This window comes from Macaca nemestrina, chromosome 4 (genome assembly GCF_043159975.1).
Source record: "Macaca nemestrina isolate mMacNem1 chromosome 4, mMacNem.hap1, whole genome shotgun sequence".
In the NCBI taxonomy this organism is placed as follows: Eukaryota; Metazoa; Chordata; class Mammalia; order Primates; family Cercopithecidae; genus Macaca; species Macaca nemestrina.
In genome coordinates, this window is record NC_092128.1 from 142,428,538 (window position 1) to 142,453,919 (window position 25,382).

At 42.7% G+C, this 25,382-nt stretch overlaps 1 protein-coding gene across 1 annotated transcript in view; it reads left to right on the plus strand.

The window, feature by feature from the left end:
* Positions 1-850: 850 nt before the first annotated feature.
* Positions 851-25,382, plus strand: part of LOC105466317 (vitamin K epoxide reductase complex subunit 1 like 1) — an 82,629-nt gene continuing 58,097 nt past the window's right edge. The window contains exon 1 of the mRNA XM_071095293.1: positions 851-1,074. Coding sequence (XP_070951394.1) covers positions 881-1,074 — 194 coding nt within the window. The 5' untranslated portion in view covers positions 851-880. The remainder of the gene's footprint in view (positions 1,075-25,382) is intronic.

Consider the following 25,382-nt stretch of genomic DNA (forward strand, 5'->3'; position numbering starts at 1 on the left):
TTTTGTTGTTGTGTTTTGTATTTTTAGTAGACACGGGGTTTCACCATGTAGGCCAGGCTGGTCTCGAACTCCTGACCTCAGGTGATCCACCTGCCTCGGCCTCTCAAAGTGTTGGGATTACGGGTGTTAGCCAATGTACCCGGTCCATAAATCATTTTTTAAAAAATAGTTTTTAAATTTAAAACATAGTTTTGCACATTAAAAAAAAAAGTTTTGTACAGGTCGAACACAGAGTCCCACAGAGGTGGTGGTGGGAAGATTAGCTCATAGGAGTGTGGATCTGGAGCTCCAAGCATTGGCCAGGGTTGATTTAGATTGGGTCAGAAATATCAAGTGATAACGACGAAAAAGGAGAAAAGGATGGCAATTGATTGCCATCCTCAGGAGGGGCCCACGGCTCGCCCAGTCACCCACAGTGGCATCCTTGCAATGTGCTCCTTACACTGCTCCTCTAAGTCCCTCCCTCGCGGACCCGCTCAGCCCCGCCCCTCCCCTGCCCCGCCCCTCTCCTCCCCTGCCCCGCCCCTCTCTGCCCCGGGCTCCACCCCTCGCGCCCGCCGCCCCGCGCCGCGCCGCCTCAGCCTCCGCCGGCCGATCCGGCCTCCCCGGCGGTTGCGCACTCCACCCCCTCCCTCCACGCCCGCGCGCGCCTTCCCCGCCCCGTCCGCCTCACTCCTTTCGGGGCGGTTGGGCCGCGCTCCTGTGGGGGCGGGGCCCGGAGCAGGCGACCGAGCCAATGGGGCGCGGCGGCGGCGGCGGTGGTGGCGGCGGCGGCGGAGGCGGTGGCGGCAGCGGCGGCGGCTGGGTCGGGCCCCGACGGGCGGCGGCGGCTGAGGTGGAGGCGGAGGGAGGAGGTGGCGGCGGCGGCGGCGGGGGGAAGATGGCGGCGCCCGTCCTGCTGAGAGTGTCAGTGCCGCGGTGGGAGCGGGTGGCCCGGTATGCAGTGTGCGCTGCCGGGATTCTGCTCTCCATCTACGCCTACCACGTGGAGCGGGAGAAGGAGCGGGACCCCGAGCACCGGGCCCTCTGCGACCTGGGGCCCTGGGTGAAGTGCTCCGCTGCCCTTGCCTCCAGGTAACCGGCTTGGGGGAGTGGGCCGGGAGCGGCTGAGCGGGGCGAGGGCGGAGTCTGGGGGTGGGGAGCGCGCGGCGGGAGCTCAGGCCTGGGGGCGGCGGGGACCGGGCCTTGAGGGGACGGACGGGGTCGGGGCCGGGCGAGGGGCGGCTGCAGGGCGCTCCTGCCCGGGGGGCAGCCTCAGCCAAGGCCGCGGGGAGGAGGTGGCGGGGCCGCGAGGCAGCCGGGAGGGATGAGGTGGCAGAGTGCAGCCGGGAGGCCGGGGCGGACGCGGAGCGGTCGGGCGGGCTGGGGCCGGGCTGGGCAGGAGCGCGAGGGGGCTGCGGAGGGTGGGTCCAGGCCGGCTTGACAGGTTTCCTGGTTCTCGGGAGGCGGGCCGGGGATGTGGGACCCTGTCCGCCGCACCCGCAAGACCAGCGGCCACCTCTTGTTCCCCAGATCGCTGCAGCCGAGGCTTTGGGGCCGGCGCGGAGACAGGGGGGTTGCGTTTCCCACTGTCTTCCTGGTGCTAGGACAGGTGTTTCCGTGGTCAGGCCTCTTTGTACTCCAGCGCTAGTGAGAATTTGCAGACTTATTGGGATGGTGACATTTGCTGGCAAACACGAATTTGGCCCTACTCTGGAAGAAGATACCAGCACTTAACATATCTGATTTCTTGGATTCTCCCTCGTATATTTCAGTGTGCCAGGAGGGGAAAATGGTCTGAGTTTGGGTCTAGTTCAAGCTTCATTGGAGTAAAGGGCAAGTATGTTATGTGTATGTTGGTGTTTTAGGCATTGGGATGACTTTTAAACGTTGTTGCCTATTAGTATAATAGGATACCCACAACAGATTAAAAACACACCCTTTGCTAAACTGGAGCGATTGGTTTGTGTTACTAATCATTTTAGTTTTTTTTTTTTTAATGTTGTAATTGGTTTATCTGTTACGTTTTATTTTAATGCATTAAATTTTCCTAGGCAAGTTACTTTGAAAAAGGGGGGAATTTACATTTTAAAAGTGGCTGCTGTGTTTTTTTGTTGTTTTTTTAAATGGGGCGATTAAAAAAATAAGTCGAAGGAATGATTTCAAAATGTATAGGTTACGATTTTAATAGAGAATATGTCTGATATTTAGATGTTTGTTAACAGTAGTCACACTTGAGCGATTTCTTCCTCTCCTTTTGATTGGTAAATTGGTATGTATCAGAAATGTGTAGCTCACTAGTTTATTTCAACTCACATATTGTTAATTATATGAACAAGGTAGCATTGGAGTTTGTCTTGTTATTGATTACAAAATTCAGGGAGCTGATCTTTCCACTTAGCCTTTTTCATGGACCAGATACTCTGTCTCATTTGCTCTTAAACCAAAATCCTGTCGCTTTTTAGAGGATAAATAATTATCATAGGGCCAAATGAAACATTTTAAAAATGCATTTCAAATGTAGGTATCAGTTTACAGGGGAAGATACGTAGATGTGACAAAAAGCTCACATTTGTTGTTGGTTATTCAGAACAAAGTTAATAGGCTGATTAGACTCCCAGATACCCTTTGAAAACCACTGAGTGTCTTTTATGCAAACATTGTTATGTTATTTCCACTTTCAGAAAGGACTTTTAAACTTACAAGTACCTTCCACCCAAAGTTAGTTGAATGAATAAATATTTAAGGAAAACATTATGCAGCAGCACATTTCAAGTATTTAAGAAACAAGAACTAAAAATAACTTTTGATCCTAGTTTAATATGGAATTTAAGCAGAATTATTACCAATTTTAGATTTGTTTTCGAAACAAGTAGTCTGTAATAAATGGACCTTTTAACATTGGAGCATGGAAAGAGTACTTACTGTATGCTTAAGTTCCTTTTTTTTTTTTTTTTTTTTTGAGACGGAGTCTTGTTCTTGTCGCCCAGACTGGAGTGCAATGGCATGATCTCGGCTCACTGCAACCTCCGCATCCCAGGTTCAAGTGATTCTCCTGCCTCAGCCTCCTGAGTAGCTGGGATTAGAGACACCTGCCTTCATGCCCGGCTAATTTTTGTATTTTTAGTAGAGATGGGGTTTCACCATATTGGCCAGGCTGGTCTCGAACTCCTGACCTCAGGTAATCCAACCCGCCTCTGCCTCCCAAAGTGCTGGGAATCAAGCGTGAGCCACCGCGCCTGGTCTGCTTAAGTGCTTAAAATTGACTTTTCTTGGCTGGGTGCAGTGGCTTATGCCTGTAATCCCAGCACTTTGGGAAGCCAGCACTGTGGAAGGCTGAGGCATGGTAGGTCACACCTGTAATCCCAGCACTTTGGGAGGCCGAGGCGGGTGGATCATGAGGTCAGGAGTTCTAGACCAGCCTGGCCAACATGGTGAAACCTCGTCTGTACTTTCGTGTCCTTACTTTTTCCCATTTTCCCATAAATTGGTGAAAACTGCTGCAAACCTGCATCTGCCTGCCAGCTAACATTAAGTTAGCACTCTCTGCTCCCTTGGTTTGGTACACTGAGCTCAAATCTAAGGGATCTGGGTGGGCTTCCACCTCTCCCAGTTCTTAGACTTGTGACTTAGTCTTCATGGTGCTTCAGTTTCTTATGTTAAATAGGGATTTTAACACCTACTTAGGGCCGGGTGCAGTGGCTCACACCTGTAATCCCAGCACTTTGGGAGGCTGACACCTGGCAGATCTGTTGAGCTCAGGAGTTTCATACCAGTCTGGGCAACAGGGCGAAACCCAGTCTTTACGAAAAATACAAACATTAACCGGGCATGGTGGCACATGCCTGTATTTCCAGCTTCTTGGGAGGCTGAAGTGTGAGGATCACTTGAGCCTGAGAGAGAGAGGCTGAGGTCCGCAGTGAGCCATGATGGTGCCACTGCACTCCACCGTGGGTGGTAGAGAGAGACTCTGTCTCAAAAAAAGAAAAAATAAACAAAAAAACCTACTTTGCCAGGTTAGTGTTATGATGAAAAGTGATACGTGTATGTTCCTGAAATAAAGCCTGTCCTCAGTTATAGCTGTTACCATTGATTGGAGATGTTCTTTTTTTTTCAGTGTTTGATAATAAATGCCTTTAGTTTCTTGTACATACTCATATGTTTAAACATTGTTTTAATGTAGTTTATTGCTGACTTCATGGCATAGTATAAAGACGTGTTCATTTAAAAGAATTTTGAAGTTGTGCAAGAGAAACTAATATGCAGAATATTTTATTTTTTATTTTGAGATGGAGTCTCGCTCTGTCACCCAGGCTGGAGTGCAGTGGCGTGATCTCAGCTCACTGCAACCTCCACCTCCCGGGTTCAAGCAATTTTCCTGCCTCAGCCTCCCAAGTAGCTGGGATTACAAGCGCCCACCACCATGCCCAGCTAATTTTTGTATTTTTGGTAGAGACGGGATCTCGCCATGTTGACCAGGCTGGTCTTGAATTCCTGACCTCAGGTGATCTGCCCGCCTCAGCCTCCCAAAGTGCTGAGATTATAGGCATCAGCCACTGCGCCCGGCCCTAATATGCAGAATATTCTATGTAGGTATTTTCTATATATTAGACCTCCTCTAAGAAGGGTTTCTTTGTAAGAATAGTACAAATAATCTGGAAAGGTTAATGGGCTTGACAAATCTATGTTTCTTAAAACTGTAAAAATAGTCCGGCTGGCCGGGCGCGGTGGCTCAGGCCTGTAATCCCAGCACTTTGGGAGGCCGAGACGGGCGGATCACAAGGTCAGGAGATCGATACCATCCTGGCTAACACGGCGAAACCCCGTCTCTACTAAAAACACAAAAAATTAGCCGGGCGAGGTGGCGGCACCTGTGGTCCCAGCTACTCGGGAGGCTGAGGCAGGAGAATGGCGTGAACCCGGGAGGCGGAGCTTGCAGTGAGCTGAGATCTGGCCACTGCACTCCAGCCTGGGCGACAGAGCGAGACTCCGTCTCAAAAAAAAAAAAAAAAAAAAATAGTCCGGCTGTCCTCTGGTATAGGTCCTATACATGTACATACATATGGTATGACGTATACCATAGGGGATTGGTTCCAGGACCCCTGTTCCTACTGAAATCTTGGCATACTCAAGTCCCCACTGTGGGCCCTGCAGAACCTGAATGTGAAATGTTGGGCCTCCATAAATGCAGGTTTCAGTCTGCATTTGGTTGAAAAAGATCCACATATAAGTGGGCCCACACAGCTTAAACCCATGTTCTTCAAGGATCCACTGCATTTGAAAATCAAGTCCACGAAAAAGTTGCCTTGTTTTACAAAATGTTGGATTACTACCTCTTCCATATCTTAAAAAAAAAGTACCATCTATTTACTACCCCATTGAGATAATAAAACTTTTATAATTATAATATAACCCAGGGCTGGGCATGGTGGTTCACGCCTGTAATCCCATGACTTTGGGAGGCTGAGGTGGGTGGATCACCTGAGTTCAGGAGTTCGAGACCAACCTGGCCCACATGGCAAAACCCCCCCTCTCCTAAAAATATGAAAAATTAGCCGGGCATGGTGGTGGGCACCTGTAATTCCAGCTACTCGGGAGACTGAGGCAGGAGAATTGCTTGAACCTGGGAGGCGGAGGTAGCAGTAAGCCGAGATCGTGCCACTGCCCTCCAGCCTGGGCAACGAGAGGGAAACTCTGTCTTTTTTTTTTTTTTTTTTTTTTTTTTGAGACGGAGTCTTGCTCTGTCACCCAGGCTGGAGTGCAGTGGCCGGATCTCAGCTCACTGCAAGCTCCACCTCCCGGGTTCACGCCATTCTCCTGCCTCAGCCTCCCAAGTAGCTGGGACTACAGACGCCCGCCACCTCGCCCGGCTAGTTTTTTTGTATTTTTAGTAGAGACGGGGTTTCACCGTGTTAGCCAGGATGGTCTCGATCTCCTGACCTCGTGATCCACCCGTCTCGGCCTCCCAAAGTGCTGGGATTACAGGCTTGAGCCACCGCGCCCGGCCAAGGGAAACTCTGTCTTAAAAGAACCTAGAAGTATTTACTGCTTCTTGCTCTGTCTGAGACTCAGAGGTTAAGTGACTTGCCAAAGATAACACAGGTAGTAGCAAATTGAGACTTTGACACTTGGCTTCCAGAGTACTTATTTAAAGTCTCCTTTGCACCACCATTTTAAAAATTAAATTCTTGGCTGGGCGCGGTGCCTCACGCCTGTAATCTCAGCACTTTGGGAGGCTGAGGCGGGTGGATCACAAGGTCGGGAGATGAAGACCATCCTGGCTAACACGGTGAAAACCCGTCTCTACTAAAAATACAAAAAAAATTAGCCAGGCGTGGTGGCACAAACCTGTAGTCCCAGCTACTCGAGAGGCTGAGGCAGGAGAATGGCGTGAACCCGGGAGGTGAGGTTGCAGTGAGCCGAGGTCATGCCACTGTACTCCAGCCTGGGTGACAGAGTGAGACTGTCTCAAAAAAAAAAAAAAAAAAATTAAATTCTTGTCTAGGTAATGCATTCACTGCTTCAGATTTGAAATATAAAAAATAAAAAAGCATGTACAGTGAAAAGTCTCCTTCTTATCCCTTCCACCAGTTCTCCCTCTCAGTAGACTGCTGTGAAACTTTTCAGAGCCGTTTGACGCATGGACAAACATCCATATGACCATATGATTCCTCCCTTTTTTTAACATGGGAGTATCACGTATGTGTCCTGATTGATAGCCTGCTTTTTGCTTGGCATTTGTTCCATTGCTCCCATATTTTAAATGCTTATATTCATATTTAGTGAAATGTTAATAACTGTTAGTTATTAGTTAATAAGTGTTAGAGAATTTGTTCTAGTAGTTTTGACTAACTAGGATGAATTTCAGAAATAAAATTCTTAACATTATCATTGTTTCTTGGTATGGAAATTTCAGAAGCAAGTTGAACTGAAAAGAGTCTAAGAGGAATAGAGAAATATCACAAGGAAGTGAATCTGGACTGTAGTAGAGATAAATGTTAATACTTACAGATAATGCTTACTATGTGCTAGGCAGTGTTCTAAATGTTTTGCCTATATTATTGAAGTCTCACAATAGTCCCATGAGGCGGGTAGCTTTTATCACCATTTTACAGATGAGAAAACTGAGCCAGGCAGAGACTAACTCTTGATCCAGGTAGTACAGTGGCAGAGGCCTGATTCTAACCCAGGCAGTCTGGCTCAAGAGTCCACGCTCTTTACCACTACTCTTTCTTTCTGTCTTCCTTTCTTCCCTTCTTTTTTTCTTCTTTCCCTCCCTCCCTCCTTCTTCCTTTCCCTCTCTCTTTCTTTTCTTTTCTTCCTTCCTTCTTTTCTTTTTCCTTCCTTCCCCCTTTCCCCTTTTCCTTCCTTCCTCCCTTCCTTCCTTCTTTCCTTCCTTCCTTCCTTCCTTTTCTTTTTCTTTTTCTTTTCTTTCCTTTCCTTTTTTTTTTCTTTCTTTTCTTTTCTTTCTTCTTTCATTTTTTGAGACATTGTCTCACTCTGTCTCCCCAGGCTGAATGCAGTGGTGCAGTCATCGCTCACTGTAGCCTCAACCTCCCTGGGTCAAGTGATCCTCCCACCTCAGCTTCCTGAGTAGCTGAGTCTACAGGTGCACACCCCACCACCATGCCTGGCTAATTTTTTCTATTTTTCATAGTGACGAGGTCTCACTTTGTTGCCTGGGTTGGTCTCAAACTCCTGGCCTCAAGCAGTCCTCCCACTTGGCCTCCCAAAGTGCTGAAATTACAGGTCTGAGCTGCCACACCCAGCCTTTTACCACTACTTTAAATTCCACTTAGATCTAATACTGATAGAGTGATAACCATATCAACCAGGTTTTTAAAATATGCAAATAATAGTGCCAGCTTTTGTATCTGTATTGCAAAAATATATAGAGTTTGTATTATAGCTTTTACCTGTTTAGAGCACTTTTTGGAAAGGCAGGGAAATTACTGTTAAGGTGTTGGTATTCGAGAAGTAAGTTCCTGGAGTGTTTGCCTTTTAAGGTGTGCGGACGTGGTTTGTCACACCCAGTTAGCTAACAGATAGACAGTGGAGTGAGCTATCCGGAAGACTTACCAGGTTAGCCTAGGGAGGAAGGAGAAAGGGGTTCTGGGCACGTGGAGGGAGGGGGAGGGAGAAGAGTTTGTTTGAATCTGTCCTAGGTTGGGGTAGCTTTTTCTGAGGGAGGCCTTGTTGTGTGGACCTGCTGCATATAAAGACAGGAGAATTGGACCTGAGGTGTGGTGCTAGCTAAAGCACCACATAGATCTGGGAATTTAAGAGGAGTTTGTTTCCTCTGTCATTAGGAAGAACTTGAAAGGGTAGCAAACTGTGGTCATTTGAGAAGAATAGCAAGTGGTCATATTTGAATGTAACATACTCAACTGGGTTGGGAAAGAACCAGAATCTAGATGTTGGTCATAACAAGTACAAAACTAGGCATTCTTGTAAACCATGTACTCTTTTTTTTTTTTTTTTTTTTGAGACGGAGTCTCGCTGTGTCACCCAGACTGGAGTGCAGTGGCGCGATCTCGGCTCACTGCAAGCTCCGCCTCCCGGGTTTACGCCATTCTCCTGCCTCAGCCTCCGAGTAGCTGGGACTACAGGCGCCCGCCACCACGCCCGGCTAGTTTTTTGTATTTTTAGTAGAGACGGGGTTTCACCATGTTAGCCAGGATGGTCTCGATCTCCTGACTTCGTGATCCACCCGCCTCGGCCTCCCAAAGTACTGGGATTACAGGCTTGAGCCACCGCGCCCGGCCTAAACCATGTACTCTTGTAAACAGTGATAAGACGGAGCACTGAGTCCTGGGCTTTTCTTCTATAAAGTTCTTGTACAGGCTGAGGATCCCTAATCCGAAAATCCAAAATCTGAAGTGCCTCCGTGAGCATTTCTGTTGAGTGTCATATTGGCACTCAAAGTTTTGGATTTTGGACCATTTTGGATTTTGGACTTTCAGATTTGGGATGCTCAACCGGTTAAATGCACATATTCCCAAATCTGAAAAAAATCACAGATTCGAAGTATTTCAGCTTCAAAGTGTATCAGATAAGGAATATTCAACCTGTACTACATTGTACTAGGCTTGTATTAGATTATCAGTTTTCAAAATTTGTATCTCAGAATCCCTGTTCTCTGTCAATGAAACAGGGATTTTATACACCTTTGATTCACATTTTAATGTCTTAAACTTTGAAATATTATGAATGTTTATACACAAATGCATCTCATGCTAAATTTTAATATATTAGAGACAACTGATTTGTACCACCAGGTTATCTCAAGAGAGTTCTACTGAGTGAAAACAAGTGAGAACCCTAAAAGGTTACATACTGTATGATTGCATTTATGTAACATCATTGAAATAACAAACCTGCAGAGGTGGAAAACAGATTTAGTGGTTGCTAGGAGTTAGGAATGGGAGGTGAGGGGTGGTGTGGTTATAAAGTGGTGGCATGAGGGAGCTGTGTAGGGATGGAACAGTTCTGTATCTCAGGTGTGATTATACAAAGCTGCAAATGTGATAAAAATTTCATACAACCAATCACATACTGCATACAAATCCTAGCATACTCAAGTCCCATTTTGCATACAAAACTGGTGAAACCTGAAGAAACTAGGGATTGTACCAAGGTCAGTTTCCTGATGGTGACAGTTTAGTAGAGTTTAGTAGAGTTACATAAGTTGTATAACATTGGAGGAATTTGGGTGAGGGTACTTGGGACCTCCCTGTGTACTTTTTTGTAAATTCCTGTGGTTTATAATTATAGTAATTTTAAAATAAAAAGTTGGCCAGGCACAGTGGCGCCCGCCTGTAATCCCAGCACTTTGGGAGGCCGAGGCAGGTGTATCACCTGAGGTCAGGAGTTCAAGACCAGCCTGGCCAACATGGTGAAACCCTGTCTCTACTAAAAATACAAAAATTAGCTGGGCATGGTAATGGGTGCCTGTAGTCTCAGCTACCTGGGAGGCTGAGGCAGGAGAACCACTTCAACCTGGGAGGCAGAGGTTGCAGTGAGCTGAGATCATGCCACTTTACTCCACCTGAGCGACAGAGCAAACTCCATCTCAAACCAAAAAAAAAAAAAAAAAAAAAAGGCTGGGCACAGTGGCTCACGCTTGTAACCCCAGCACTTTGGGAGGCCGAGGCGGGAGGATCACCTGAGGTCAGGAGTTCGAGACTAGCCTGACCAACATGGTGAAACCCTATCTCTACTAAAATTACAAAATTAGCCGGGCGTGGTGGTGCATGCCTGTAATCCCAGCTATTAGGGAGGCTGAGGCAGGAGAGTTGCTTAAACCCAGGAGGCGGAGGTTGCAGTGAGCCAAGATCACGCCATTGCACTCCAGCCTGGGCAACAAGAGTGAAACTCCGTCTCAAAAAAATAATAATAAAATAAAAAAGCAGTGCATTTAGAATATATGAGAGAAAATAAGCAAAAGGAAGAAAATGTAAATTATCTGTAATGCTCACACCCAGGACAACAATCCTTGGAATAGAGTGTCTCACTTTGTGTGTAGAACTGAAACTTTTAAAATGCCATTTTATTTTTTGATTAAAATTTTTTCTTTCCTTTTTTTTCCTCCTTAGAGTTAGAAAGGATAAAAATGTTACTGACTAGTAAAACTGTAGCTTTATGTTGATACTTTGAAATTTTAGGCTAGTGCTTGTTTGTACATGTAACATTATATAAGCACATTCAGTAGTATTAGAACTATTGCATTATGCAATAATGTGACTGCTTAATGCATATATCAGGATTAGTACATATTGTAAAGTTTTTATTTTTTACCAAAAAGTTTATGACTACAAAGTATTCATTCCTTAACACTATTACAGAATTAAGTTAGAAATGTTTTACTTTTAAAACCTCTGGACAGATGTAATTAAATCCTTAGATGGCGTTAATGTACTATTTAAAAAACACACACAAAACATTATTATTTGCAAAACATGCTTTATCATCTATTCATCTTTGTGAATCAGGTTTTTCTTGATACCATGCAATCAAAACAAAACAAATTTGACGTAAGACTGCCCAATCATCCATAATTTAAAGTTGGTGTTCATCAGAAGAATTTTATTGTTCTCATTATACATGTTATACATTTGAGCTTTTTTTTTTTGGAGATCGAGTCTCACTCTGTCACCCAGGCCGGAATGCAGTGGTGCCATCTTGGCTCACTGCAACCTCCACCTCCCAGCTTCAAGCGATTCTCCTGCCTCAGCCTCCTGAGTAGCTGGAACTACAGGCATGTGCCACCATGCCTGGCTAATTTTTTCAATGTGTGTATTTTTAGTAGAGACGCGGTTTCACCGTTTTGGTCAGGCTCATCTCGAACTCCTGACCTCAAATGATCCACCCACCTTGGCCTCCCAAACTGCTGGAATTACAGCCATGAGCCACCACACCTGGCCACATTTGAGCTTTAAAATGCATTGATAGAATAAAATACTACTTTAATCTTTTTTTTCTGGAAACGGTCTTTCACCCAGGCTGGAGTGCAGTGGTGGGAGCTCGGCTCACTGCAACCTCTGCCTTCCAGTTTCAAGCGATTCTCCTGCCTCAGCTTCCCGAGTAGCTGGGATTACAGGCACCCGCCACCACACCCGACTAATTTTTGTATTTTTAGTAGAGACAGGGTTTCACCATGTTGGCCAGCCTGGTCTTGACCTCCTGACCTCGTGATCTGCCTGCCTCGGCCTCTGAAAGTACTGGGATTACAGGCGTGAGCCACCATGCCCAGCCTAATCTGTTTCTTATGTTATAGATGCACATAAAATTTAATTTAGAAAAATGTTCTTGTGCTACAATATTTAAAGCTATTGAATTATGATTTATAAGTTTTATTTTGTAGTTAGCATCTCTAGGGGAATTTCAGGGACACTGTTGCTGTCTTGTGATTACTGATCCTTTTAAAAACTTATATTTGAGAAGTAAAGTAGTAGAAAATCTGTGACAAAATCGGGAATTACAGTAGACAGTATACTCAACTCCACTGTGTTTGAAGAGTTTGATTAATTTCTGTACATTGTGCTAGTGGTTAAGATCTTGGACTCTAGAGTCAACCTGAGTTGAAATCTTGGCTCTATCACTTGATCTCTTGTTGTCTCAGTTTCTTTCTCCATAAAATGAGGGTAATAATAGTGTTAACTCATAGCATTATTGTCAATATGAAGTGTACCAGTACATGTAAACAGTCCTGGTGTCTGGCGTAAAGGTACTCATAAAACATAGTTACTATTATTTTAGAACATGGTTGAGATCTTACTGTACGTTCTTTTTTTTTGAGACGGAGTCTTACTCTGTAGCCCAGGCTGGAGTGCAGTGGCCGGAGCGCAGTGGCCGGAGCTCACTGCAAGCTCCGCCTCCTGGGTTTACGCCATTCTCCTGCCTCAGCCTCCCGAGTAGCTGGGACTTCAGGTGCCTACCACCTCACCCGGCTAGTTTTTTGTATTTTTTAATAGAGACGGGGTTTCACCGAGTTAGTCAGGATGGTCTCGATCTCCTGACCTCGTGATCCGCCCGTCTCGGCCTCCCAAAGTGCTGGGATTACAGGCTTGAGCCACCGTGCCCGGCCCTTGCTCTATGTTTAATATGTCTTTTCCTCACTTAACATATCACAGCTGGGCACAGTGGCCGTAATCCCAGCACTTTGGGAGGCTGAGGCAGGTGGATCATCTGAGGTCAGGAGATTGAGACCAGCCTGGCCAACGTGGTGAACCCGGTCTCTACTGAAAATACAAAAATTAGCCAGGCGTGGTGATGCACACCCATGGTCCCAGCTACTTGGGAGGCTGAGGCAGGAAAGTTACTTGAACTGGGGAGGAAGAGGTTGCAGTGAGCCGAGATCATGCCATTGTACTTCAGCCTGGGCGACACAGTGAAACTCTGTCTCAAAAAAAAAGAAAATACTACCACTGTTTTCCCATGTTGTTAAAAATTCCACCAGTAATGGAAGAGAATGTTGGGTGCCCTGTGCCCTTGCCAAATTGGGCATTCTCATTTATTAGATATTTGCCAATATAATTTATGAAAACTGTCATGTTATTGTTTTGATTTGCATTTTCCCCAAGCATCAGCAAGATTTGATGGTTTCACATTTAAAAAAATTTATCGTTTAATTTATAATCACCTTGTTTAATAATGAGGTTTTCATGTTTTTATTAACTGTGTTTCTTCTCCTGCCTGGATAAGTTTTAGAATTTTTCACCTTGATTTAGACAAATGCTAGTACAAAGGTTTTTTCAAGTCTATGATAATTTCAATGATTTTTTTCTTGGTAATTTTTGTCTGTAGATTCAAGTTCAGACAGGCATTTCCCATTCTGATATCGTGTAAATGTATGTAGTTTGTTAGTCTTGAAAAACATGACTTCTTTAATCTCCTAGAATGTAGTTTACTGGGTGTTACATGAGTCTACAACATAATTTTGTACAGACAAAAATTTTGCATTTCCTCTGGATATTGCCTATTCATACCTTTGCCCATTTTTTTCCCTTTCTTGGTTGTTTATCTTTTCTTCTTATTGCCTTATAGGAGTTCTTTAGATATCACAATGGTTAATCTTTTGTTATATGTGTTACACATTTTCTTCTCATTTGTTATTAGTCTTTTAATTTTGTTTATGGTGTCTTTATATAGAAGTTTTAACTTAGGTGGTCAGATCTTTCACTTAAAAAAATTCTTCATTGTTCAACTTGAAAATCTTTCACTTCTTTATAGGTTTTTTTTTGTTTTTTTGTTTTTTTGTTTTCTGGTTTAGCAAAATCTCTACCATCCCAAGATTATCTTTTAAAATTTTTCATGTATTTTATGTGAAAAAATTTTTTTCACACTGAGCTCTTTTAGTTTGTATGGAATTTCCTTTTGTGTCTAGTGTAAGGGTGGGGATTTAAATTTTTCCTAAATGGATAGACTTTTGCCTCTCTCAGTTCGTTGACTTGTTCATATTTCAAATGCCACAAGGCTTTCCTGCATACATAAGGCCTCTTTGGATTCTCATTTCTGTTCCAGTGACAGGTCTGTCTGTGTTTATTCCATTACCACCCCTCCCCCATGGCTTTTTATAGAAGTTTGATATCTGATAGGGCAAATATGCTCGTTTTCAAATTTTTCTTAGCTATTCTCATGAATTTACTGTTTCTGGTGAATTTTAGAATTATTTTGTTGAGTTCTAAGACAAATCCCACTGAGATTTTGATTAGAATTGTGCTAAATTTATAGATGAATATGGGAAGGAGTCAGTTCTCACTAGCAGGTGTTTCCATCAAGGAGCATATTGTATCTGTTTATTCTAGAGTTGCCTGTCTGATAATGGTTTTAACCTGGATGCTCATTATGGCATTGTTTTGTTCTAAACACATGTATTACAAAGATAGTATTAGAGTAAATTAGTTGAGGGCAAAGCCTTATATCATCTATCCCTGTTTTCATTTCTTTTTTCACCTTTACTTTTGGGTCTAAAGAGACTTTATCGTGGTATATGGTGTATGTATACTCAGATTCTTGTAATAATCAGCAGTATATTATGATCTCTTTTTCTTATAGTCATTAATTTAATGATTAAGGACCACTTAATCAAGTTGATAACTGTGTTTAACTCTTATTGTTAGATATGAAGGATGTTTCCAGTTTCTGAGGGTACACATTAAGATAGTGTTTTTACTCTTGTTTTATTTGAAAAATGTTTCAGGAGGGGTTGTTTTATTTTTTCAAAAAACCTCTTTGAGGTAATATGTAATTGTTGTGAAAATTTCATACAGTATTGCAGCATATAAAGAAGAAAGTGCCTTTTGAGAAGGTGAGAGTTTTTTTTGTTTGTTTGTTTGTTTTGAGACAGAGTCTTGCTTTGTCGCCCAGGCTGGAGTGCAGTGGTGCAATCTTGGCTCACTGCAACCTCCGCCTCCCTGGTTCATACCACTCTCCTGCCTCAGCCTCCTGAGTAGCTGGGACTACTACAGGCGCCCGCCACCACACCCGGCTAATTGTTTATATTTTTAGTAGAGATGGGGTTTCACCGTGTTAGCCAGGATGGTCTTGATCTCCTGATCTTGTGATCTGCCCGCCTCTGCCTCCCAGAGTGCTGGGATTACAGGCGTGAGCCCCCGCACCCAGCCCAGGTTTTTTTTTTTTTTTTTCCTGAGACAGAGTCTTACTCTGTCACCCAGGCTGGAGTGCAGTGGCATGATCTTGGCTCACTGAAACCTCTGCCTCCCGGGTTCAAGCTATTCTCCTGCCTCAGCCTCCCGAGTAGCTGGGATTACAGGTGCCCGCCACCACCCCTGGCTAATTTTACTTATTTTTAGTAGAGACGGGGTTTCACCGTGTTAGCCAGGATGGTCTCGATCTCCTGACCTCATGATTCGCCTGCCTCGGCCTTCCAAAGTGCTGGAATTACAGGCATGACCCACCATGCCCGGCCGAGAAGGTGAGAGTTTTGTTGTCCAAACTTTCAGTCATTGGAGTGCCTCCTTGTTACTTTTGCCATATGTTTGTATCATCTGTACTGTTAATTCATAACAGTTTCCTTAAAATTTACTAAAGAAACCCAAAAATCCTTAGTGATAAGAGCTGTGAACTCATACGTTGATGTATATTCAATACATAATGTTGATATTATGTACATTGCTGTATATTAAAGAAATGTAACATTGATGCATATTAAATAAATGAGTTTTTCAAAAGTATGTATACTTTATGACACACTGGCACAGTGAGTGGAAGTGTAGGTTCTGAAATCAAGGTTTTTTTATGGTTTTAAATCCTAATTCTGCTATGTCCTCCCTCAGTGATAATAGATAATAAACTTAAGCCTCCACTTCCATTTTATTTGTTAAATGAGGTTAGTATGCCACCTACCTTGTAAGGTTATTGTAAAATTAAAACAGCAGGTGTACAAGCAGTTAACACAGCCCTAGTACCTAGGTGTTGCACAAATACTAGCTATGATTCAATAGAATAATTTGTAAATACCTTGCGCCTCCTTCAAAGTTAGTTCTCACACAAGCATCTCATTTTTAAAGTGTTTACATAGTATTCATTGTAAGAATGTATTGTGATTTATGAAACATAGCCTTTTTTAATTTTGTTTTTTTCTGTCATTGAAAAAAAAAGGCAACAAATAAGAGGTTTCCTAATATGTATCACCATATTTCCCTCCCAAAGGACTGTACTGATTTGCTGTGCTGTCAGTTTAGAGTTTATCACTTAAATATTTGGTGAGGGGTGATAGTGGTTTTAAATATAAAAATTGTTTATGTTTTAGTTAACATTTTATTATTATTCACCAGCCAGCCATTAAGGAACATATTAACTATTATTTATTCTTTTCTTGTTGAATCTGTGCAATTTTCTGAGAAGTAGGTAAGCCCGCACCTGTGTGTGTGTCTGTGTGTGTGAGATGCAATTTGTGTGGTGCTAGAAATTGAGAAATTATGGTAATTTCTTATTATCCTGGTCAGGGATCCCTGGAATATCAAAATTGTCTTCAATCTATAGCCACTGTTTTGATTCAAGTCTACAGGGTCCCTGGGAGAAATATTTATATTGAATATTTGCCCTGACAAATGGACGACAAAAGGACTCTACATTTGATTCTTAACTAGGACTTGTGCACCAAACTCCAGGGTAGAAGACTGGAATTAACCCAGCTGGTTCAGGTGGAAATACTGTTTTTTTGGAATCTAGTTAAGCTTAAATTATTTCAAACTAAAGTAGGCCATGAGAATGAACCCTTTTCATCTCCCCAGTTCTCAAACACACTGAGATCCTCCCCACATTTCACTCCTTTCTGTCAGTTGCCCCAGGTCATGTAACCAGAGCGAGCCCATTTGCCCTGGCTGACTGCTGATCTGGCCTTGGACACCTGCCCTGGCCTCTTCTGCCCAAGCTGTAGGTTTGGCCCTGGCTCTCCCTTACTGCGGGGGTGTGGGGGGTGCAGGGGGGAGTGACAACCTTCTCAACCACTTCAGTCACATGAAAGAAGCAGAAAAGTGATCTCGCATCTGTGTGCTGACCTTTTAACAGTGATGCTGCCCAGTAGCACAGATGTTCTCACATCTGCCTTCCTCCTTCCTGAGAATTAGGAGAAAGAAGAGCTCAGCCTTGATTTCTTCCCTCAAAAGACAGCACATAAAAACTTGCAGCCATTCTCAGAAGCATTGGTTTTCTGTTGGGTTGTTGCTTGTGTCAAGTCAGCCAGAAAGAAGTGGAGTAAAAACTGGCCTGCAGAGTAGTACACATAATCCATGTCCCCCACCCCACCTCCCAACTACGCATCAACCTGCAGAGAGTGACTTCTTACTCTTGAGACGCTCTTTCCTCTTGCTTAATGGTTCATGACAGTTCTTCATTTTCCTCCTACCACTCAATTTTTTTTTTTTTTGCTGATTTATTCTCCTGTATCTGGCCATTAAATGTTGATGTCCCACCAAGCAGCCTTAGGCCTTTCTGTCATTCTTCTTTCCCTTAACAGTCACAGCCATGTCCATGGTCTCACACATGGGTGAATCCAACATTTTTATCTCAACCCCAACCTCTGCTGTTGAGTACTCCATTTGCTAATATCTAATTGCCTACTAGCTATCTCTACTTGGATGTCCCAAAAGTAATAAAATCAGTATGTCCAAGATTTATTTCATACTCTTCCTCTGAAAATGCTGTTTCCTATCTCAGTGAAAGGCATCACCACCTAAGCAATTGTGCAAGTCAGAAACCTGGGACTTGTTCGTGATTCTTTCTCTCTCCTCCCCTCCCCCACCAAATTTAATCCATCACCAGGTCCCATTGATTGTTTTCAACCTTCTTTTATTGTGAACTATAATATACAGAAAAAGCATTGAGCGGTGCGTCTTCTTGTTGTTGTAATCAACAAAGCATAACCCTGTAACCAACATTCCAGTCGTTAAATACACCAATGTCAGCACTGCAGAAAGCCCTCCCTTAACTTCCCCCTAATCAACTATATGTATCCTCCTTCTCAAAAGTTACTGTCCTGACTTTTATGAGAATCATTTTCTTACTTTTCTAAGATCACACCCAAACTTGGTAATTTAGTTTTGCTATTTGAACTTTATATAAATGGAACCATTTAGTTTGTTTTCTTTACTTGACTGCTTTCACTCAAGTGTTATTTTGTGAGATTCACCTGTGTTTTATGGAACTGTAGTTTGTTCATTAGTCATTGCTGAATAATACTCTATTATGAATATAACACAATTGATATTATATTCACTCTCTTTTTTTTTGGAGACTGAGTTTCACTCTTGTCGCCGAGGCTGGAGTGCAGTGGTACGATCTCAGCTCACTGCAACCTCTGCCTCCTGGGTTCAAGCAATTCTCCTGCCTCAGCCTCCCAAGTAGCTGGGACTGCAGTTGCACACCACCACACCTGGCTAATTGTATTTTTAGTAGAGACGGCATTTCACCATGTTGGCCAGGCTGGTCTCGAACTCACCTCAGGTGATCCACCTGCCTTGGCCTCCCAGAGTGCTGGGATTACAGATGTGAGCCACCACACCCAACCTTCACTTTCTTTTTGATGGAAATTTGTCTCCAGTTTGCAGCAATTAGGAATACTGCAGCTATAAACATTTTTGTATATCTTCAGTTTTACTTGGTAATGCCAGACCAAGTAACCAAAGTGGTTACACTAGTTTAGATTCCTACCAACAATGTGTTAGAATTCCTGTTTATCCACCTCTTTGCCAAGGCTTAGAATTGTCAATCTGTTAAATTTTATTAACCATTCTGGTAGGTACATAATGGGTTTTTGTGTGTAACTAAGGTAGATGTCATACACAATAAAAACAAAAATATACAGCCTGAAGAATATTTTACATATAAATATATCTAGGTAACCACTACCCAGATGAAGATATAGAATATTTTCATCACCCCAGAAAGTTCTCTCATGGTAATTTCCAGAAAGAAGCTGCTATTCTAACCACACTGTTTTGACTTCAGCCACTATACATGCATTTGGCCTGTTTTTGAACTTCATATAAATGGGCTCAGACAGTATAGACTCTGCTGTGTCTGACTTCTTTTGCCCAGTATAATGTTTTTTTTTTTTCAATTTATCTAACTTGTTGGTTTTATCAGTTACTCTTTTTTTCTTGCTGAGTTCTGTTGTGTGGTTATATTACCCTTTGTTTATTCATTTTCTTATTGATTGTTTCTAGGTTTTGGCTAATTAAGCTGCTATGAACATTCTCATATATACTCATTTCTCTTGTGTGTATATCTAGGAGTGGATTTCTGGGTTATGGGATAGGTGAGTGTTTAACTTTATTAAAAACGATAGAACAGTTTCCCAAAGTGGTTGTACTAATTAACACTCCACTTTGGTTTTAATTTGCATTTCCCTGATTACTAATGAGGTTGAGCATCCTTTTATATGTTTTTTGTCCATTTGGATAACTTCTCTGTGAAGAGCTCATTGAAGTCTTTTGGCTGATTTTCTGGTAGGTGTTCTTTGTTTTATTGGTTTGTATAAGGGATAAATGTATTGATCCCCTCCCCTCCCTGCCCCATATCTGTGTTGTAGATATTTATTACTAGCTAGTGGCTAGCCTTTCCTTTTTATTCTCTTAAAGGTATCTCTTCACTAACAATTTTTTTTTGTTTTTGTTTTTAATTATTATGAATACATAATAGCCATACATATTTATGGGGTAGATGCGGTATTTTGATGCAAGCATATAGTGCATAATTATCAAATTAGGGTAGAGTACCCCATCACCTGAAGCATTTATCATTTCTTCATGTTAGGAATATTCCAATTCTCGTCTTTTAGTCATTTTGAAATATAAAATAAATTATCGTTAACTGTAGTTGCCCTATTGTGGTACTGAACACTAGACTTACTCATTCTTTTTAACTATATTTTTGTGCCCAGTCACCAATCCCTCTTTATTTTCCACTTCCCTTCCTGTCCTCTATCTACATGGGTTCAATTTTTTTTTCTTTAGCTCCCACATGTGGGTGAGAACATGCAATGTTCATCTTTCTGTGCCTGGCTTATTTCTCTTAACATAATGTCCTCCAGTTTTATCCATGTTGTTGAAAATGACAGGATTGCATTCATTTTGATGACTGAATAGTACTGCATTGTGTATAAGTGCCACATTTTCTGTATCCATTCATCTATTGATGGACACTTAGGTTAATTCCATATTTTGGCTATTGTGAATAGTGCTGCAGTAAACATGGGAGTGCAGAAATCTCTTCGATACACCAATTTTCTTTCTTTTGGGTGTATACCCAGTAGCGGGATTGCTGGATCACATGGTAGTTCTATTTTTAGTTTTTTTGAGGAACCTCCACATAGTGATTGTACTAATTTACATTCCCAACAGCAGTGTACGAGCGTTTCCCTTTTTCCACATCCTCGCCGTCATCTCTCATTGCCTGTCTTTTTGATAAAAGCCATTTAAACTGGAGTGAGATGATATCTCATTGTAGTTTTGATTTGCATTTCTCTGATTAATGGAAATTCTTAATTTTAATGTAGTTGAATGTTTCTGCCTTTTCCTTTGTAATTAGAGGTTTTTGTATCCTGATGTGAAGGTAATCTACATTATTTTCTGTCACTGTTTTGCCTTTCACATTTTTTTTTTTTTTTTTTTTTTTTTGAGACGGAGTCTCACGCTGTCGCCCAGGCTGGAGTGCAGTGGCGCGATCTCGGCTCACTGCAAGCTCCGCCTCCCGGGTTCCCGCCATTCTCCTGCCTCAGCCTCCTGAGTAGCTGGGACTACAGGCGCCCGCCACCGCGCCTGGCTAATTTTTTGTATTTTTAGTAGAGACGGGGTTTCACTGTGGTCTCGATCTCCTGACCCTGTGATCCGCCCACCTCGGCCTCCCAAAGTGCTGGGATTACAGGCTTGAGCCACCGTGCCCGGCCTGCCTTTCACATTTAGATCAACGATCTTTGGAATTTTTGTGTGTGTGGTATGAGATTGGGTCAGTTTGTTTTACTAGATGTCATGATGATGATGATGATGTTTAGTTCCATTTATTGAAAAGGCCATCTCCTCCTGCTCTGTAGAGCTACCTTGGTCATAAGTCAGGTGGTTGTGTATACCAGGATTTGCCTGCCTCTTCTATTCCTGTCTGTCCTCTGCCAGTGACCCATTGTCTTAAGTACTGTATTTCAGCAATTCTCAAAGTGTGGTCCCAGGACTATGGGGGTTTCCTGAGACCCCTTCAGAGGCCAGGTCAAAACTGTTTTCATAGTAACACTTGGTGGTTTTTTGCCTCACTCTCATCCTCCCACAAGTGTACAGTAGGGTTTTCCAGAGGCCGCATGAAGTGCAGTGTTGCGACAGATTGAATGCAGAAGCAGATAGGAGAACCCAGATGTCTCCCATCAAGCCAGACATTAAGGAGATTTCCAAAAAATATCAAACAGTACCACTTTTCTCACTCATTTTTAAAATTTGTTTTGGAAAACAGTTATTTTTCATTAAAGTGTTATTTATGTTAGCATATAATAGATTTCTTGTTATTTTTAAATGAATGAATTGATATTTAAAACTTTCCTGTTTGGGCATGGCACGGTGGCTCACGCCTGTAATCCAACACTTTGGGAGGCTGAGGCGGGCGGATTACCTGAGGTCAGGAGTTCAAGACCAGCCTGAGCAACATGGTGAAATCCTGTTTCTACTAAAAATAAAAAATTAGCTGGATGTGGTGGCACATGCATGTCATCCCAGCTACTTGGGAGGCTGAGGCAGCAGAATCATTTGAACCTGGGAAGTGGAGGTTACAGTGAGCCGAGATCATGCCACTGCACTCCAGCCTGGGGTGACAGAGGGAGATTCCATCTCAAAAAACGTAAAAATAAATAAATAAATTTCCTGTTTTAATTTCTAACATGATAAATATAATAGGTATAACGCATGTTAACTAAAGCATTTTAGAGTCTCAATAGTTTGCGGGAATGTCAAACCAAAAGGTTTGAGAATCACTCATCTAGTTTTATGTCTTAATATCCAGTGGATAATAAATCTTAGTTTTGTGTGGCCCTGGGCCCTGTGCATTTCCATATACATTTTAGAATCAGCTGTGATGCTCCACAAGAATACCTGTTAGGATTTTGATTGGAATTGTGTTGAATCGGTCTGGGAATAATTGAATTTGTTTTTTTGTGTTTTTTTTTGAGACGGAGTTTTGCTTCTGTTGCCTAGGCTGGAGTGCAATGATGCAATCTCAGCTCACTGCAACCTCCGCCTCCTGTGTTCAAGCAATTCTCCTGCCTCAGCCTCCCAAGTAGCTGGGATTACAGGCACGCGCCACCATGCCCAGCTAATTTTTATATTTTTATAGGATTTCACTATGTTGGCCAGGCTGGTCTCAAATTCCTGACCTCAGGCCGATCCACCTGCCTCAGCCTCCCAAAGTGTTGGAATTACAGGCATGAGCCACTGCACCTGCGCCCGGCCAGAATTTTCTTTCTTTTTTTTTTTTTTAATCTACACCTGCCGTAATGGGAATTTGAAATCTTTATACTATTGAATCCTCTGATTCATAAACATTATTTCTCCATATGTTTTGAACTTTAATTTTTTTCTCAATATTGTTATATAATTTTCTGTATAAAGGTTTGCACATTTTCCAAACAGAATTGTTGAAGGAAAAAATTCTACTTAGAAATAAATTGGGGCTGGGCACGGTGGCTCATGCCTGTAATCCCAGCACTTTGGGAGGCTGAGGAAGGTGGATCACGAGGTCAGGAGATTGAGACCATCCTGGCTAACACAGTGAAACCCCGTCTCTACTAAAAATACAAAAAATTAGCCGAGCGTGGTGGCGGGCACCTGTAGTCCCAGCTACTCAGGAGGCTGAGGCAGGAGAATGGTGTGCATCTGGGAGGCGGAGCTTGCAGTGAGTGGAGATCACGCCACTGCACTCCAGCCTGGGCAACACAGAGAGACTCCGTCTCAAAAATAAATAAATAAATAAATAAATAAATGAAAGAAATCAATTGGCCAGGCATAGTGGCTGATGCCTGCCATCCCAGCACTTTGGGAGGGCAAGGCAGGAGGATCACTTGAGTCCAGGAGTTTGAGACCAGCTTGGGTAACACAGTGAGACCTTATCTCTACAAAGAAAAAGTAAGAGAAACTTAACAATTAACAAGAAAATGAAAGATATTTCTGAAAAATATTGCAAAACTTTACTGAAGCTCATAAAAGAATTGAATAAATGCTAAAACATATTTTGTTCTTGAATAGGATAGCTCTCACATTTTTAAGATGTCAGTATCCGCTCTAAGTTGCTATATTTTGTATTGTTAGAAAAATACTTTTTTTTTTTTTTTTTAACCTTTTATGATTTCTAAAGTTAAGATACGCCTTAAAGCTAATGACATCTTCCAGGTGCTTCTGGCCATGTGGTAATTATGAAGTTAGGTTAGGAGCATCTTAACCAACTTATTTTACATAACTTTACTTTCATTATAAGCACAAGTTAGATGGGATATGAAAACAGAAACATTTAAGTCTAACGAAGCTATTTCAATTGGCGTAAAATAACTGTGCATCTTACATTGAAAATGTCTTAAATTTAGTGAAATTGGCCAGGCACAGTGGCTCACGCCTATAATCCAGCACTTTGGGAGGCTGAGGTGGGAAGATCACTTGAGACCAGGAGTTGGAGACCAGCCTGGGCCATATAGTGAGATGCCATCTGTGGGGGGGGGGGGGGAATATATATATATATACACATATATATATATATACACACACACACACACACACACACATAATTTGTGAATTTAAAGTAATCCCAATTAATATCTCAATAGGCTTTTCAAAACTTGACTCTAAAGTTTATATGAAAGAACAAAAATGAAACTTTTTACAAAAATTATGAAAATCTGTTCATGAAGGAGGTATTAGTGCTGTGAAATATTAAAGTGTGTGTCGAAGCCAAACCAATTTGAACATCAGATCACTGACACACAGTTGAGAGCACTGAAGTAGCTTCATCTATAGAAATATTTTATGTGGTAAACAGTGGTATATGTGATGAAAATCAGGAATTCCTTAGTAAATAGTATTGGATGAACTGAGTAGCCATTGGGAAAAAAAGAGAATTATCTTGCTATCTCACTTCTTTTTTTTTTTTTTTTTGAGAGGGAGTCTCCCTCTGTCGTCCAGACTGCAGTGCAGTGGCGTGATCTCGGCTCTCTGCAACCTCTGCCTCCCGGGTTCAAGCGATTCTCCTGCCTTAGCTTCCCAAGTAGCTGGGATTACAGACGCCCGCTACCACGCTCAGCCAACTTTTTTTTTTCTTTGTAGTAGAGACGGGGCTTTCACCATGTTGGCCAGGCTCGTTTTGAACTCCTGACCTCAAGTGATTCACTCGCCTCAGCCTCCCAAAGTGCTAGGATTATTGGCACGAGCCACCATGCCCAGCCACAATCTCACTTCTTTTGTTTAACATGTCTGTGAGATTTATTTATGTTGTGTATTGCAGTTCTTCTTTATTGTATAGGATTATATTGTGTTAATGTATCACATTTTATCTGTTTTACTATTGATGAAAATTTTGGTTATTTCTTTTTTTTTTTTTTTTTTTTTTTTGAGACGGAGTCTCGCTCTGCCGCCCAGGCTGGAGTGCAGTGGCCGGATCTCAGCTCACTGCAAGCTCCGCCTCCCGGGTTCACGCCATTCTCCTGCCTCAGCCTCCCGAGTAGTTGGGACTACAGGCGCCCACCACCGCGCCCGGCTAGTTTTTTGTATTTTTTAGTAGAGACGGGGTTTCACCGTGTTAGCCAGGATGGTCTCGATCTCCTGACCTCGTGATCCGCCCGTCTCGGCCTCCCAAAGTGCTGGGATTACAGGCTTGAGCCACCGCGCCCGGCCTTGGTTATTTCTTTATTTTGGCTAAAGTGAATAAAACGGCTAAGAACATTTTGTACATGTTTAGTGGACATAAATATTCATTTTCTGTTGGAATTGAGTGGGACTGCTGGGTCATAGGATGTATGTTTGTTTTGTTTTGGCATATATTGCCAGTTTTCCAGAATGATTGTAACAGCTTACACTCCTACCAGCAATGTAATAGGTTCCCCTCCCTCCCTCCTTACCTCCTTCCTTCCCTTCCCCCTTCCCCCTTCTTCCTTTCCCCTCTTCCTTCCTTCCTTCCCTCCCTCCCTCCTTTCCTCTTCCTCTTCCTTTTCTTCTTCCTCTTTCTCTTCCTCTCTCTTACGATTCTTCATCATTCAACTTGAGCCCTTACATACAGAAAAAAAGTTGATGAATTTGCATAAAAACAGACAAGCTGCTGGGCCTGGTGGCTCATGCCTGTAATCCCAGCACTTTGAGAGGCTGAGGCGGGCAGATCACTTGAAGCCAAGAGTTCGAGACCAGCCTGGCCAATAAGGTGAA